General features: G+C 44.8%; 2 protein-coding genes across 2 annotated transcripts in view; one reads left to right on the top strand and one right to left on the bottom strand.

The window, feature by feature from the left end:
- LOC106655980 (protein shank-like) overlaps window positions 1-14,811 on the top strand; it is a gene marked incomplete at its 3' end in the record, with an annotated part of 69,271 nt that overhangs the window by 34,936 nt on the left and 19,524 nt on the right. The window lies entirely within an intron of this gene.
- On the bottom strand, window positions 1,559-2,873 carry LOC106656108 (zinc finger protein 73-like). The gene is made up of 2 exons (XM_014376783.2): window positions 2,668-2,873; window positions 1,559-2,581 (listed from the first exon to the last, which is right to left on the bottom strand). The coding sequence occupies exon 2, from the start codon at window positions 2,458-2,460 to the stop codon at window positions 1,840-1,842; it is 621 nt and encodes a 206-aa protein (XP_014232269.1). The 5' UTR covers window positions 2,461-2,581; window positions 2,668-2,873; the 3' UTR covers window positions 1,559-1,839.

The raw sequence follows: 14,811 nt of genomic DNA, 5'->3' as shown, positions 1-14,811 counted from the left end.
TAATATAAATATATGTATGGGCGCGCATAAGTATACGCACGATATGCGTCCGCGAATGCTGGATTTGCACACACACACACACACATGCATCGCATATAGCTATGCACACGAGGTATGCTGCACTGTATTCACTATACGTACGTATGTGTTGGTTTAGTTTCCGCGGAGCTTACGTACGATATAATAATAACTCGCGCAATGAGGGAAAAATCATACTCGTATATCGGCGCGCTCTGTACACATGGCATCATTATAATGGATCGTTGTAATATTACGCGGCTCTGTACGTACACGCTGTTGAAAATTTTCCGAGTTATACCTACCTACACCTATAGCTACTGCCTTCGCCGCGCGTCACGAACGTGCTGTTCACCGTGTGTGTTTCCCCATTTTTCGCGCGCTTGGCACCTTGAAACTGTTACGTGTGTGTATGCGCTACTACTTTTCGTCACTGCACAACGTTCGCCCGCGTACAATACAGTATAGTGGTACGTTATAGTCATACATCGTGTATCTATCACGCGATTTTTTTTTTCATCACTTTTGGAGTGCTGCAACGCTGTATATAGACACGTGGTTTACAGTACTTTACCGCGCGGCTATTATAAGGCGATCGTGTGCAATTACAGAAATGCACAGTGTGTTCAAACTTCGGTACGGAAATAATTTTTTTTTTCTTTTTCTTTCTCTGTTGTCGGATCTCCCTCGCCTCGCGCGCGCGCTCGCGCCGTCACCTACATATCCCAAGAGAGCACAGTGAGAAAGAAAGAGAGAGAGAGAGAGAGAGAGGAAAAAATGCAAACTGCAACGATTATGGCGTATAACACCGTGAACACTTCCCATGCAGCTCCCATGCATGGATACACGAAATCCTTTTCTCACACACAAACACAGACGCACAAACACACATGCAGAAAAGATCGCGGGCGCGTTGCTGTTGTTGTTGAACCGGTGTCGTAGCCCACATTACGCGCATTGTTCGAGACGCGCTTCTTGGGAACAACTTCATATGAGCTTGCAACGATTCTTCCGTAGGCTTTGTAAAAAAGACAGAGACTGACTGAAAGAGAGAAACAAAATAACGTTCGTCGCTGTATGCTATGTGGCTGCTGCATTGCTCCGATCAAATTCATCATCGCCGTTTTATTCGTGCACTTTTTTGTTCTTTTTCATATATTATACCAATTCGAAACGATCGGCAACATCTGTTGTCGCTCGAGATTGTCGTAATTTATATACGAATGCACATTGCATCATTGTACAAACGCTTATTCTCGGGCGCGCGCGAAGGGCGCCCAATTACCCGTCCCCCGCCGCCGTCACCGCGAATTCGTTGGAATTTTATGCCTTTTTTCAACATTCTCAAGTGTGAAAGTATCACGTTTATACATATCTATCTACGGCGCGTAAAACGAGCGAAGCAGAAAAATAAAAACATTACACACGCAGATGAAAGTGCAGAAAAAAAAATTATTTGAATGATACACAACGCACACACTAGCGCGGGCTTTTTAGATATTTATCAAAATGAAGGAGAAACAAAAAATTTCACGAATTATTCCGTTAATTCCACGCGCTGTGTTGCGACTAATTTATTACGTATATATAATATTGTATGTATATGCACACACTATGTGCAGGCTCGCGTCTAATACATAAAACGGCGAAACTTTCTCGTAACGCAATGCCTTATACGATACGAGACTTCACGCGTGAGCGCATCGCGTCGTATTCACAATTATAAATTATATAAATTATTCATATTAATTATTAAATAAATTGAATTTTATACAATATAATTGTAAATAAATCAAATTATATATACAGTAAAAAGTCAACTTATATATTCGAGCGCGAAGGAACATTTAAGCTTTTGTTTATCTGTTGAACAGAAAAACCACTTTGACGTTGCGCTTGTGTAGCCTGCTGAGCGCGCGTGGGTAATTGGTTCACATGGTTGTTGACTTTGCCACGCAGTTGGTCTCTTTTGAAACTTCTCATCCTCTGCAAAAAATGATTAATTCGATTCATTTTTCGAAACGGCGATGGTTGTCTGATTTCGGGCATCATCAGATACGAGTGAACTCCGGGTACTAGCTTCAACGTCAGCGCCTTGCCACAATTGCCTAACTCCGTTCCCTGAGCGTATGTCCAATTGGTTGTCATATGACAGCTTTTGTAATGCGATGTCAAATAGAATTTCGCTTTGAATACTTTTGGACACATCTTACAAGCGTATACTGTAAATTCATTGATTTCACCTAAATGTTGTGCACTTATATGCTTTTTCAACACGTGGACGCTTGCAAACCTTTTTTCACACCTTATACACACGCGTTGTGCTTTACCCAAGTGATTATTGAGTATGTGCTCTTCCAAACGTTTTTTGGTCTCGTGTTTCTCGCCGCAATCATCGCATTCGAATACTTCGACCTCTAAAAAATCCTCGTTGATCGACATGTCGTTGCTTGGGGATTTATATTTCTTCGGGAATTTTATCAAATTTCTCGTTGTACGAGTTGTTTCGTGACCCTTTTTTAGTGCTTAAAATTTGACGATGATTGTACTTTTCAAGTATAATCTAAACGAGATGAAAAAGTAGTACACAACTTAATGAAATTGCCCGATGAATTTGATTCAAGAATGGAATAACAAAATAAGACTTACCACAGTTTGTTGATGTTTTCCCGGTGACTACTGGAGCAGAAGTGTTAATTAATCGATATAATTTAGGGCACAGGCTCGTTTCGAGTTCTGTACTGTACAATCGTGTGCCTTTAACGTTGACAGTGTGTCGTGTTGACATTTTAAAGCAGTTACTTTATCCAAAAATTTATTCGTATAAGATATTATCGATCTCTTCTTATTTGAAATAATTCCTCATAAAATTTTTCAAACGCAGAGATGTCGAAGTATTAAAAATCACAATACGTTATTCATGAATCATTTTCAACAGGATACCAGCAAAAAAAAGAGCCATAAAACGAAGAGTGCGCATATATCGCGTAGAAAATTGACGAATTTCCACGTGCCTCGTATATTCACGCACGTTCGCGTACGCTCTTTAATCTGCTTATGTATATTATACTTATAAAAGGCCGCGTATATAATCGCGTTTACTCGCGCGAGAGAGGTTTTATGTACTCTCTCGCTCTTTTTCTCTCTCGCGGTAACGCGGCAGGTTAATGTCTCAATAATGACGCCAGGTCGATAAAATCGAATAGGCCAAGCTTCGAAAAATATGATTTCGCTCAATGGAGCACGTATATACTATATACTGCAAGTACCTTAGCGCGCGCGTGTATATGATAATAATGCGCCGATGACGCAAACTCGCGCGCGCCTCTTGGACAATATCAGGCACTTTTTTTTTTGCTCGCGCTCGCTCCTCGACTCCGACGCTCGTGTGTACGTGTATGTATTATCCGTTTCGCGCGATAATTCGATTCTCGCGCGAGGCGAGTATTATTTATTACAATAAAGCACTGCTGCGTGTGTGCTTGGGATATGCGCGTGTGTATACGAGCAAAATGTGTGTATTTTGCAAACAAATCGGTATAATGCAGCTCATAAGCTCTTTCGCAAGTAAAACGAGTTTCTTTAGGGTTTGCAAAATTTTACGTGTCGTACGCAGATATATATACGTATGCGTACATATGTATACGTACATATTTACGAATCGAGCGAAAAACATATCCGCTGCTTGGAGTAATACGATAGTTACCTATATGCGTATGCATGCTTTGGAGTAAAGTAACGCTAAGAAGACGAAGAAGCTGCAGTTGCGTAGTTGCGTTAAATGCCGAGTATACATTATTCCTGCGCGAGCAATAATTCGCGCAGTTCCTCCTCGCGAGTAGCATTATATAGTCGAGCTATTATAATGCGCGCCTATACGAATTCCGCGCGTCGCTCGTCCTCCTCCTCGCTCGTCGTCTATATAATATAACCGTACACTGCGAGCAACGCACATAATACGAACGACGACGACGACGAAATTCAAGAATTCGCTATAGGTTGTACGCTCACCCTCGCTCGCTGCCGCAGCTCTAGCAGCACCATTTGTAAATATAACGAGAGTGTCTCGAGTGGAAAATTGATATATACGAGATGGTAGTGCAGCCACGCGGGGTTACGGTGTGGCAGCGCATATTATACAGTCAAGTGTTTATAGCCCTCTCTGCGCGCGTTTGAAGCGTGTGTAAGGTTTTTTGACTGTGTGTGACGACGATGAGAGAGGAGAGCTGCTTAGAAGAGTAAGAAGCTCTGCATTAAAGAAGAAACTTTGCCTGGAAAATCTCCTTTTTTCTTTCAACCTCTTTTTTATTTTACGAAAGAAATGAAAGAAAAAAGGTTGAATTTATTACGTTGCTCGCAGAGTTCGATTTAATTCGGTGCTTCGCTCGCGGCGATTGTGCCGAAATTACGTGTACGAGGAAAAAAATTCACAATGCTGCATTTTTCTCAACCCCCCCTCTCTGGAGAATCGAAGGAAATTTCAATCGCATTCCTCCGTATGGGTACATCTGCACGAAGGAGCTGCGAGAGCATCTCTCTGAATGCGCGCGTTGTTCACCGGAGTAACGTATTATTGCATTCGCGCTTCGGCAGCCACTTCAACTCTCGATACACACAGGTATACATAAGATGCGGGCGGGGGATAATTTCGTCTCTTCGGAAAGGGAAATTAAATGAAACAAGAATTGGCTGAGCAAGGCAAAAAATTGGCCCTTTGTTCGCGCTTTCGCACTCGAGATTCGCGCACACACGCCTTTATTTATTTATTTATTCGCGCTCGTTCGTACCGCTGCTGCTGCGCGAGCTTTTATCAAAAAACTATGTGCGCAGCTCGAGCAGCTAGATATAATAATAAAATCGCATTAAAAGAATCGCGCACCCATATACACATATCCTCTATATGACGCGCACACTCGTGCGGCAACGAGCGCGAGAATCGTAAAATGAGCTTGCCGTGCGCGCGCCAAGTGCATTTATGCTCGCGAGCATAGAGAGAGAGAGCGCGTATACGTCTGTCCGTCTCTCGCTCGAGCTCACATACGAATATTTAACGGTAAGGCATTTTACGATCAAATATGATAATCGAACTGGTTTTTCGCGCTTTCAATGCGCTCGACGACGACGACGTGAGAGCCAAATGCGCAATTGCTCGCTGCGCGCGTGACATTTAAAATTCCTCTCTGGGTATACTCTATGCACTTGGTGGCGCTGCACAGCTAGAGAGATACATGCCAGTAGTGGTACACGCAGAGCCATTTGCCATATCCTGATAAAAATCCTCCCCATTCCTTTTATAGACGTACTACGTATACAGACGCGCTCGAGCGCCTCGACATCCATCTCGCGAATGCAAATGTTGTAATCTTGGCCATTCCCCCCAGCAGTATGTAGTGCCGCAGTAGTACGTATACGTACTTTCTCATTGTGCACCTATACATAATGTATCGTGTCTCTTGAATTATTTTATATTATACTTGTGTACTAGATTCGATGTTTAGCTGTCGTACAGTAAACATCGCAGGCTTACCGCTCCGTCGCTCTGACGTGCTATTCGTGAATTTGTGTGCTCGTTTTACTTTTAACTATCACACCTTGGGTCACTTGCATGTGTGCAGGTGCCTGGGGGTGCAGTGAACAAAATAATATCTTGTGTAGGACCTATAAGTCTATTTGAACGAGCCAGGATGGCCTTAGCTCATCAGTCTAGACCACTGGCAAAGCCGGGCAATCAAAACAAACAGCAGAAACCGTCATACTCTGAGATGACACAGCACTTTAGATATCCAACGAAAGAAGAAGCCATTATTATTGATTCGATCAACGGTATTTCCATTCATTCATATACGATCGCCGTGGGAACGATTGTCCAGCCCAAAAATGTCAGATTCGTGTCGCGCATCTCGATGAATCGAGTATGTATCTACCTCTCCGATAAAGCTCTGGTACAAGAGCTTACGGACCGAACTATTGAAGTAGAGGGTCACAAGCTAACCATTCGCCCCTTAGTGAACCACTCCAAGCGTATGCTTATATCTAACGTTTGCCCAACCATCACGCAAGAGGAAATAATACAGGAACTGAACAAACTGCAAGTTCAACCTGCCTCACAGATCACTTTTGTGCACTCGGGCCTGAAGAATCGAGGATACGAAAATGTATTTAGTTTCAGAAGGCAGGTGTACGTTAAAGCCAACGATATAGAAAAGATACCCCCCAAATTAGAAATCGAGCATGACGGAATGACGTACACGCTGTATTTCACGACTGAGAAGCTTACCTGCTTTTTATGCAAAGAAGAGGGACACATTGCGAAATACTGCAGAAACACCGAAGAGACACCCCATAGGACGAACAAGTCGGATGAAGTCGAACACGTTACAGAGGATATCGCGGCTGCAGCAAAGTCTCTGCCCCTACAAACTGAGGTGGTGGCGAAAACTACAGCTTCAGCTTCAACAACCGAGGCCACGGAGGACAACTCTCAGGCACTCATGAGCAAATCTCTCCTTGCTTCAACGACGATGAAGAGACAGCTATCGTCGCCTTCACCTACCAAGGTAAAGCCTCCTCTGCAAAGGGACCAAACTCGCAAAATGTTTCCGGTGTTCTCGCCCAAACAAACATTAGAACCCGCCGCTAAACGCTCCAAACAAGTAGAGCAACAACCGTCGTTACAGGAAGTAAAAGAAAATTTAGAACCAGCAAGAAATTACCTAGAAGCGAATATATCTCTGTACCCTCTTAATTTCAAGTCACTATCGGCGATGCTACATCAGACTTATGGGGCTAGCAACGTCTATACAATCGTCAAGAACTTCACCACAGACACTGAGGCTCTCTCAGCGATGCTGTGTATCACTAAACAGCTAATTACCTGTAACAATCTAAAACAAAGGATCCATAGAATCATCAAAAAGCTCGCCGATCAAGACGAGGTCGACAAGGAAAACAACAGATCGATACTCGAACAATAAAGTGTAACTGCAATGCCATACCACAAACTAAAAACCAAATTCACTCCTCCAAAGCTCAAAATAGTCTTCTGGAACGCCAGAAGCATCTTTCACAAATTCTCAGAAGTAAGAAAAGCGGCCCCGGAATTTGACATCATTGTGTGCGTGGAATCATGGCTAACTTCGAAGCATCACTTAAGTATTCCCAACTTCCGTGCCGTTAGAAAGGATCGAGACTCGAGAGCAGGAGGGATAGTAGTTTGGGTGCGTGAGGATATCGACTTTAGTGAGATTCGCTTCAGCCTTCGTAACGAAAGGGTCGAGACCTGCGGGCTTCGTCTCAACAACTGCAGACCGTCAATGGACCTTATAATCTGCTACAGACCTCCCTATGGCACAATGTCCCAGGAGGGGTGGGACGAGGTAGTGCAATGCGTAGATAGGAATCGGGCTACACTTATGATGGGAGATTTCAACGCTCGCAATGTGTGCTGGAACTGTGAGTGCACTGATGACAACGGCCGGTATCTGCAGCAGGCATATACGACGCATGGCTTGGTTCTGCATAACTTCGACACGATTACGTATGCAAATTTGCGAAGGAACTACGGTTCTAACATCGATCTCGTGTTCTCCACTCCGGACATTGATCAGCTGATCAACACGGAGGTCTGTGAGGACTCATGGGGCTCGGACCATTACCCGGTAATCACCACTGTGTCTGTGGGAAAACACAAGCATCTGCAGCGCAGTCACAGAATCAACTCTACACGCACTGAGTGGGACAGGGTCTACGAGCTGTGGGAAGCGCGCTACACCGACTTCTTCTCAGAGACCTTTGTGAGCTTGAACCCAGCAGGAAAATTTAAATTTTTCTACGACCTTATTACAGAAGCTATATCTACCTGTACGCCACACAAAAAGAATGTAACCAAGCGCAGGCATATCAATCCCGTCCCGTGGTGGGACGCAGATTGCGATCGCGCAAAAAGGCTGAGACTGGCTGCGCTCAAAAAATTCAAGTTTTCCCTCGAGCTGGCTGATCTGATCAACTACAAGAAGCGATGTGCAGAAATGAAAAGGATGCTGAAATGCAAAAAAAAAAGAAAGCTTTGCGTCATTCGCAGAGAGCTTAAACTTTCGCACTGGATCATCATACGTGTGGAAAAAATGCAAGATTTTTAAAAACAAATGGATTGACGTTGATCGGAGCCACATGTACGTCGGCAGCAGCAGGGAAAGACTTCGCCAGGCAGCCATCGGCAAGCTGTGTCCCCCATGGGTGGAGACCGATCCTGGATATACGCCATCATGCACGGAAAACGTATTTTTAGACGAGCAGTTCTCATTCTCAGAGCTGAATATAGCTCTGGAGGACAAAAACGAGAAATCAGCCCCTGGACTAGACGGAACGGGCTTCGACACCATCAAGAAGCTCCCGATAAAGCTCAAGCTGATTCTTCTCGACATATTCAACGAAATGTATACGCTGGAGATGTACCCTGAGGCATGGAAGGAGGTGTTTGTGTTCCTCATACCAAAACCTGGAGGACAAGGTCTGCGACCCGTCTCGCTGACATCATGCTTCTGCAAGCTCTTTGAAACCATGATGAAGAATCGACTACAGTGGTGGGCAGAGGTGAACGATTGGATACCTAAAGATCAACACGGCTTCAGGCGGGGCCACTCGTGTGTAGATAACATGACTGGCCTCTTCCTGATGGTGGAGAACGCTTTTCGCGGGTCAAAAGATGTGCTTACGGCGTTCCTGGACGTCGAAGGTGCATTCGACAACGTGAACGTCGATATACTGCTGGAAAGGCTGGCATCGCTGGGCTGCACAAGAAGGATAGTCAAATTCGTACAATTTGTCACGAGCGAGCGCCTCATCTTCACGGAGGGAGCCGCGACTGCCAGGCGCTTATGCAAGGGTGTACCTCAAGGCGCAGTACTCAGTCCTTTACTGTACTCGCTATATGTTGCCTCACTGACTGACGGATTACCACCTGGCGTTTGCACATCTCAGTTTGCGGACGACGTCTCGGTCTCCGTGGAGGCCGCCGACCCCGCGGAGGGAGTTGTCGCTCTGGAGAGCGCATTAGAGATTCTTGGAGAAAAATTGGACAGCATTGGACTGGGCATATCGCCATACAAAACCAAGCTGATACACTTCAACGCCAGAAACATTCAGCCGGGAAGCCAGAGGATCAAAATCCGGGAGCACGTGGTCTCTTCCAGCAGCCACACTAAGTTTCTCGGCGTGATCTTCGATTACAAGCTGTCATTCAAAGAGCACATCAGCTACGTAAAGAAAAAATGCACCTCAGCAATGAACATCATGAAATTTTTGTGTGGCACATACTGGGGATCACACCCGGACACGCTGCTGATCCTCTATAAGAGCTACATCCGTTCCATCTTAGATTATGGTAGCTTCATCTACCTACCAACGAACAAGCAGGACAAGCTAAAGTTGGAAAGAATTCAGTTTGCGGCGATCAGATGTGCCCTGGGCTACCGTACGAGTACGCCTACAAACATTTTGCTCGCCGAGGCCAAGGTGTCTTCCTTTGAAGAGAGAGCCAAAATGCTCGGCAAAGCATATATCGCTAAAGCCTTTAGCAATAGTAATTTTGAAGTGACTCGGAAGATTGAAGGGTTCTACGCAGCGCGCGAGGGACGGCGACTTCCAAACAGATGTTTCTTCGGCTGTATGGCGGCAATCTACAACGCGAAAGCTCGGGTCCACTCAAGAGGACGATTTAATCCGTACAACCACAGCTACCATACCCTGACCTTCACAGCCGAAACAAATGTGACTCTCGGACACCACATAAAGAACTCGCCGGATCCAGACCACGTGCTGTGTGAACGCCTGGAGGCGGAGCAGACGCTGCCCGTTTACACTGACGGCAGTAAGATCAGAGGAGCCGCAAGTGTTGGATACGGGATTTTCTGCCCGGCAACAGGATACCGAAGTGCTGGTAGCTTGAGCCCACAATGCTCAATTTTCACTGCTGAGTGCTGCGCAATTAAAGAGGCCCTTACCTACATCGAGAGCCTGGACAATAAAAAATTTGTAATCGTGTCGGACTCTCTCAGCGCCATAATCAGCATCCAATCACCAGGCGCAGGCAGAAAAGTATCTGCACTAATCCTGGATATAAAAGAACGACTAGCCAACTACGCGAATAACAACCTAGACAAAAAAGTGAGCCTGCTGTGGATTCCATCACACATGGGCATCGTGGGCAATGAAGTGGTGGACGCAGTAGCCAAGGAAGCTACGAAAAACCAACCCCCAGACCCGGCTTTCATCCCTTCTTCTGACCTGTCGGAGAGCTTTGCGCTCGAAGCAAAGAATAACAGCAACATCAAGAACATGGATGAGAGTCGGGAAAAGGGGAAGCAATATTTCGAGGAGTTTTACAGCACTCACTCTACACCCTGGTTCTCCAACGTGAAAATACCTCGGCGGCACATTGTCATGATCAACAGGATGCGTGCCAACCACACCTGCCTAGCAGAGTCGCTAGAGAGAAAGAACATCATCTCGGACGCGGGCTGCAGGTGTGGTTGCGACAAGGAAACTTTGAACCACATTCTATGGGACTGCAGATTGTACCAAACGCAGAGGAAGGTGCTGCTTGGGAGACTGAAGAGGATCGGGCTCTTCTCTCCGCTGAAGGTGGAGCGCTTGATCGCTCGTCCAAACATTGAGGCTTGCACAATGTTATGCGACTTCTTCATCGGGCTGGGAGTGCTAGTCTGAGGATAGCAGTAAGATGTCGAAGACCCAAGACAAAGTCTCAATGAACATTCTATCGATACTATTTTGTAATTAATTTTGTTTTTCTTTTTATAACTTATAAATATTTAATGTTTTTAAAATAAAGTAAGTGCAGATGCCCCAGCTGGTAAAAGCAATATAATATAAAAAAAAAAAAAATAAAAAAAAAAAACTTGTGTACTACGACACAGGACCCTCGCGGTTGATTAATGAACAAAAAAAAGAAGACACGGGGACGTTTTCACTCGACAAAACGTTTCTGTAATGGACACCGAGATATTAGATTGTTTTCTTCTTCTTCGTTCTTTTCGGAAATTCTATCCGCATTTTATACAAACAATTTTAGAGAGAGATTAGCCTCAATGAAACGATGTTCCCATTGACGTGTGCACAGTATACGATATTGAGCACAACTAACCGCGTGCAATTACGCCTGCGCGCGAGACTCTTCAATTTTCTTTTCTCTGCGCGCGCCCGAGAGCGATCCTAAGAATTTTCATATCAATCGTGAGCGTATGCATTGCGCATCGCGAGCCACGTATACTTACTTACAATCTCGCAAATTCCATCGTCTTGTTCATTTCCATATCGGTATGAAAATCGTTGACAAAGTGAAACGAAAAAAAAACAACGACAAAAAGTAAGAAAAGAGGCAAAAGAGCTGCAACGAGGTACAGCCACTGCAGCACTCCACGTGATTGTCGCGCAAAATTCTTCCATTGCCCGAGCTCCTTCTCAGTCGCCAGGATCGTGTGCTAGCTCACTCTCCATCACAGGCCTTCATCGATCGTTCATCATCGCGACTACCACAAAGATCTATTGTTGGTCATTCAGTACGCACTGGCGCTCACCAGTCGTCCTTCGTCTACACAGCCACGGACCTACTAAATAAGTTCTTCACGACCCGCTTATTATTCTGCCCATCACGCATCTCTCACATCAAAAACATCATTTTCACTAAATTGATTGGGGATGAGAGGAGAGTAGCTAGTCACTAGGACTTTGCGCCCTGGCATAAATCATGTCTTGATTGCTTAAATCTTACTGCTACCAAACAACGTTCTGTTCACTATTTTTGTTCTACTTACTTACTGCTTACTTTTACTGCTCACTGCTTACTGCTTACTTTTGTAATTACTTTACCTTACTCTTGTCTACATTTATGTAACGCTTATACCTTTAGTTACCCTGAGGTATAAGCCTATGTGCCATACGGGAAACCATGGCCCAATAAATATTCTAATCTAATCTAATCTAATCTCTTCCTTTCTCTCTCTCTTTCGTTGCCTATACGCCACCCATCGTTGGCCTTTTAGAAGCTTACATTATTCGACTATATACCTGTAGCTATATACATTGAAACATTTTTCCGGTGGTCGGGCATATGAAAGAGCAGTATACGGGGGAAGAGAAGATCGCTTTTGCTATTGTTTCGTGTGTACTGCTCGGCAGCAGCTATATATACCTCGGCGACGACGAGGACGACACACTGTATACCTCTATACTCACGGGGGCACGATTTGTAGAATTCCAAGAATTAATTCTCGACGTCTGTGACCCTGAGATGTGTGCATGGGATTTTCTTTTTCTTTCGCAGACTCCTACACTTGCGTTTGTATGGACAAGTTTGCGCCTGTCCGAGCCTGTACGCTATGTGACTATGTTAATATGAAGGAAATGAAAATTGTGCTGTATAATTTTTACCTTTTGCTAAAAGTAGATCTATATTATTGAAAAAGGGAGCGAAGATATAGGCAATTAAAAATTCAAATAATAACAAGACTGTATATTAGAACAAGCGAATCGTGACAGATCTCAAAAGTCAGATTGGGAAAAAAGCAATAAATAACGGCACAACTCACTGACCAGTTTCAGTTATCGGTATCCTGAGCATTTACACTCGATATAAAAGTGTCTATACATCGGCGCTCATATACCCCATTAACAATGCTCGACTTTTGCGCGCGCGCGCGAAATTATCCCGCGGGGCAGGAATTTGACCGAGTGATCTTTCGTACAATATATATAAGGCCTGTACATAACGTAAATACTGTATATGAACGAGAGACGACTCCTATATAAGCGTCCTCCTCTTCGGAGCTCGCTCGGGTCTTTTTATAGTTGCGTAATGCACCCTGGTAATGGGCGTAATATAGCTCGGACGCGCGCGAGCCTGGCGAACGAGCATAGTAGCCGCACGTTTATATACCGGAGTAGAGAGATAAATGAATGAGCTCGCGAACGGTGCCTTGGCTGCTGCTATTGCTACCAGGCTTTTTTCTCGCGTAGCGTCTTTGAGAGCGATCTATTATACACGATATCGAGGAGGCAGAGTAGACGATCCTCTACCTGTATTATATTATAACAGGTACTGCTCTCCGCTGCTCCGCTGGAATAATGACTCGCGAATCTCGACTCTGTGCCTGGTTTTACTGTTATAATACTACTCATTTGCGAATAATCGAAGAGACGTACAGTGCCAGAGACCCGATCGCGTCTGCGATCATTGAAATTTTTATATTACGTATGACTGTAATTTTTTTTGTCGTTGATTGGGTGTTTAAGCACCGCAGCGAGCGAAGGAACTCGAGAGCTATAAAAAAAAAGCACCCGTGCATGTTGCGCGATAACGACCCAACTAATTTTCGATGATTTTTTTTTACCTTTCCTCGAACTAACGCGAGAAACTTTTTATACTTTTTTTTCAAACCCCCATCGTCGCGCGAAACAGAAAACACGCAGCTCGTTACTGTAGCTGTCGTGTAAACGCGTGTCCGCTGCACACGAGGGAAAAAAGGCATCGAAGAAAAAAATTGCACTCACCTTAAATCTCGTCGTCATCGTCGGTTCGCAAAACCGCAAAAGACAATTATCATCGTTTTGCACCGAGTGTCAATATAATGTCGTATTCGTCGTCTCCTTCGTAACGCGCCGACGAAACAGAAAACGAGAAAAAGAAGGCAGAGCCTGAGACGTAGCCGCGTGGCCAAGCGAGACGTATCATTACGTTATTGCATTACCTGCTTTTACACGCGTGTTTGGGTTTTATGCGTTTTTAAACTGATTTTTTTCAACCCCTCGCTCGCAGTTTAATATCCTCTGCTCCTTGCGAACCTTCGAACGCGAAAGAAAGAAAAGATTTTCAACGCGGCGAAACACAAAATATATTTTGCGTCGAAGTAGTCGATGATATTTTTTTTCTTTACCCCAATCGGTATTTTCCCATCGCTATAACGCAAGCTTTTATTATCGTCTTTCTCTCTCTCTGCACTGTTGGCTGCAGCGGCACGTATTGTTGTATAACTATAGGTATATTGTGTCTCGCGGCGCCAATCTATCCTATCGATATATAGGAGATTCGCTCTAGGGCTTTTCGCTCTCGTCGTCGTCGCCCGCTCGACGACTCGAATCTCTACTACGATGGTCTTGATTGGAATTTCGGCTAAGTCGAAAATCCATTGCTGGTAATTTCCCGTTTGATTATACAGTACCGAACGGAGCGCGAGAGGAGAGCAGAGGACCCCGCCTCTGTCTCTCATCAACGAGCTGCTGCAACGCAACGAGAGAGCTCCTTTGCCAAACGTATCTCGGCCGTAGTTATATCGACTGGTTCGAGTCGAGCTTGAACGTGCGCACGTATTCCGCGTGCGCACTGAAACCCAACGCTCGCGCAGACACACACACGTGTAAGCGAGGAAATAATCCGTGCCTCTTTTGCCGAATCACGACAGTCGATCGGACGGAATTTTCGATAAAAGGGTACTTTCAAGATAGAGAGAGAGAGACATCGCTCATCGCTGCGCGTGTTAAATGCTACGCGCTTAAATTGTACGTAACTGCTGGAAATTTGCTTCGTTAAATTCACGCTGAGTGATTCATCCATCGAGTCTATAACTTAAAATTTCTTCTTCTCTTTGTCTTGTCTTCTTATTATCATCATTGCTCGTCTGTGTTATCATCCCCCAAAGGGATCCACGAGCTCGCTCAACTGTGCGATCACGGAAACGTCTTGTTTGTTGTCCGCGAGCGCGCTCCAAGTTTTTAAAATTG

Source organism: Trichogramma pretiosum, unplaced genomic scaffold (genome assembly GCF_000599845.2).
Source record: "Trichogramma pretiosum strain Unisexual culture from Peru unplaced genomic scaffold, Tpre_2.0 scaffold4, whole genome shotgun sequence".
NCBI classification, from domain to species: domain Eukaryota; kingdom Metazoa; phylum Arthropoda; class Insecta; order Hymenoptera; family Trichogrammatidae; genus Trichogramma; species Trichogramma pretiosum.
Note: the sequence above shows the minus strand (reverse complement) of the source record. Positions and strands in the feature narration are given on the sequence as shown.